General features: G+C 39.0%; 1 protein-coding gene across 1 annotated transcript; it reads right to left on the reverse strand.

Annotated features, from left to right (window-relative positions):
* Positions 1 to 1,141: 1,141 nt before the first annotated feature.
* Positions 1,142 to 1,664, reverse strand: Bcl2a1 (BCL2 related protein A1). The gene is given in 2 exon segments (XM_021154554.2): positions 1,142 to 1,227; positions 1,230 to 1,664. Coding segments are annotated over 2 exon segments (384 nt in total). The 5' UTR covers positions 1,528 to 1,664.
* Positions 1,665 to 2,721: the final 1,057 nt, after the last annotated feature.

Raw genomic sequence — 2,721 nt, forward strand, 5'->3', positions numbered from 1 at the left:
TCTGTTTGTACCTAGGGTAGTTTTAAAAATTATATTTAAACTTCTTGGGACTTCCCATGTGGTCCCCATACTTACACAATTCTATTTACATAGTCACAAACTACTTTGATGAGAAAGTATTCTAGTTCTTTTAGTACAGGTATTATTGTCTTCATTTTATNGAGTTTATACTATATTATTACCTCATGCTTTATTATGTTAGACACATTACATAGGAAGTCTGAATCTTGGAGTACTTCCTAGATAATTTACCTTAGGATATGCCTCTAATAAGTAGGAAAATCACAGTTCAAGCCTCAGATTTCTATGTCAATTCCTGAGAGCATTAGCTATGTGCCGGGTACTTTCTGTACAACAGGGCCTATGCTGAGCATGAAGGATTCAGTGTTGTGTATAAAAGTATAGCCCCTCACCCCTGTGGAGCTAATGACCAAGAACTCTTCTTTAGTCCATAAAAGACACAGAAAAAGTGTTTCAGTAAAGAGTATGGAAGTAGGAAAGTCACTTGAATCAAACTAAAGCATGGTTTCCAAAGGGTGAGACACTGAGTTTCATATTTGGTGCATTCTTAGTTTTTGTGATAGGTCTTACCCACACTTAGTCTTGAAATTATCCTGTGCTCAAGCAGTGTTCCTCTAGTCTTTGCCTTTGAGCAGCTGAGACTACAGACACCCAGCTACTAAAATGTATCCCAGTAGCTTTAGGAATTATCTTTTCCTCTGAAATGCTGAGGATAGGGTGAAAATCATATTAATCTTCTACCAGACATTATGATTTCAACCATGTACTTCAAACTGGTAGAGAAGACTGGAGAAAATAATAGTAAATGTAGAAGATTAAGAAAAACAGTGTACTCACATACATAAAATAAATGTATAAATCTTATTTTAAAAAGCCTTAAAAAACATTTCAAGTAGAGGCCATTGGAAATGACCCAGGGGATTTTTGTTTTGTTTAATTTTAACTCAGAGTATCTAAAAATAAGGCATACAAACAGACTGAAGTCCTTTGATTGTTACTTTCTTGTTTGTTTTAATTAGTAAAGAAACTCTTCATTCCTATTCTTCACTAGGAAAAAAAAAATATATATATAGTCATCACACATACCCAACCTCCATTCTGCCGTATCCATTCTCCTGTGTTATTCATTATGAATTCTGCCACAAAACTGGAAACTTGTTTGTAAGCACCTACATCATGGGCAATCTGCTCTTGTGGAAGTTTTTTGAGGAGAACACCCCCAAAGGCAAATATAGTCACAATCCTTCCCCANTTAATGATGCCATCTTCAAACTCTTTTTCCATCACTTGGTTGAATATTATTCTGGCAGTATCTATGGATTCCACGTGAAAGTCATCCAAGTATGACTTCAGATTCTTTTCAACTTCCTTCTGAACGGAGAAAGCAACTCTTTGTAGCACTCTGGATGTTTCGCTTGGAGCCGACTCAGAGGCAGGTACCTGTCGGACATACTGAAGATAGTGCTCAGCCAGGGAGTGGATATACATGAACTCATACTCAGTCATCTTCCCTGGCAGAGCTGACTGGAGCTGTCCACCTAGAGGCCAAGGAGTCAAAGACTACAAAGATAGGTCTTGTCAGGGGAGGAACCCTAATCATATCTGGAGGTTGTTGGAATTTCTGTTTGCATCATGTCACAACGTCCTTCCTTCTCGTCACTTATGTGCGTGGGCTGTCTGTGAAAACCAAAGTTCGGACCCTGAAGGAGGAAAATGTTTCAGAGCAACACACCACTTCCTCTTCCTCTTCTGATTCAGTTTAAAAGTCAAAAATGAGAGGATGTGGAGAAACAAGATCCCTGTAAGTAGCTGGGAACTAGAGGCCCTTCAAAGTCACTCTGGCAGTAGTACACTTGAGAAGTAGATAGACCAGGTTGAGAGGAGAAAAAGTTAGCTCTTTTCTTCAATTTAGAATTTCTGATAGAAAACGATCTGACTTTAAACCCAACTCAGTACATACTTCATTTTAACTATTCGTTTATTTTTTTCTTTGTATTTGCCTGAGAGTATGTATATGTATCACATGCATGAATACCCACAGAACTTAGAAGAGGGTGTAGGATCTCTTAGAACATGAGTAACAGGCAGCCTGGTGCAGGTGCTGGGACGAAACCTGGGATCCCCTGAAACAGCAGCAAGTGTTCTTAATTCCTGAGTCACTCACCTCTCTAGTCCTTAAAACATTTTCTTATATCACATAATTATCCATTATCTGGGTTAGAAATCATGGGAGAAATTAGGAGTACTGACATAAGAGTCATAGTGCCTTGTCTCNGTTGTAGACAAATCCTTCTTCCTGTTTATTGTGGCTTTGGCTTGAACTTGAAAAACGAAGCCATCTAGACTGACTGTAGAGGCTTGGGGTGAAGCTAAAGGAGATGACCTGCTCCTGTTACTGTGTCTGGTGAGATGTAGGTGCTTCATGATGCTCCTCTTCATTCTGTCATGAATGAATGAGGATTTGGATTCTCAGTTACCCCCTGACCCAGTGAGTACAGAACTTCCAGAGTCCACAATTTGAAGTTAAGAGAAAATATATCATTTTGTTGAGCTTTGATAAGCAACTCTGAGAGCTTAGTGGAGATGGTGAAATCAGTGGTTAAGGCAACATTGAAACTTTGAATTGCATCTTAAGTCCCCTCACCTAAGTACGTAGCAGTGAAGGCAGCTGCTGAATGCATGGAGATGAGGAGCTATGTT

Source organism: Mus caroli, unplaced genomic scaffold (genome assembly GCF_900094665.2).
Source record: "Mus caroli unplaced genomic scaffold, CAROLI_EIJ_v1.1 scaffold_20198_1, whole genome shotgun sequence".
Lineage (NCBI taxonomy): Eukaryota > Metazoa > Chordata > Mammalia > Rodentia > Muridae > Mus > Mus caroli.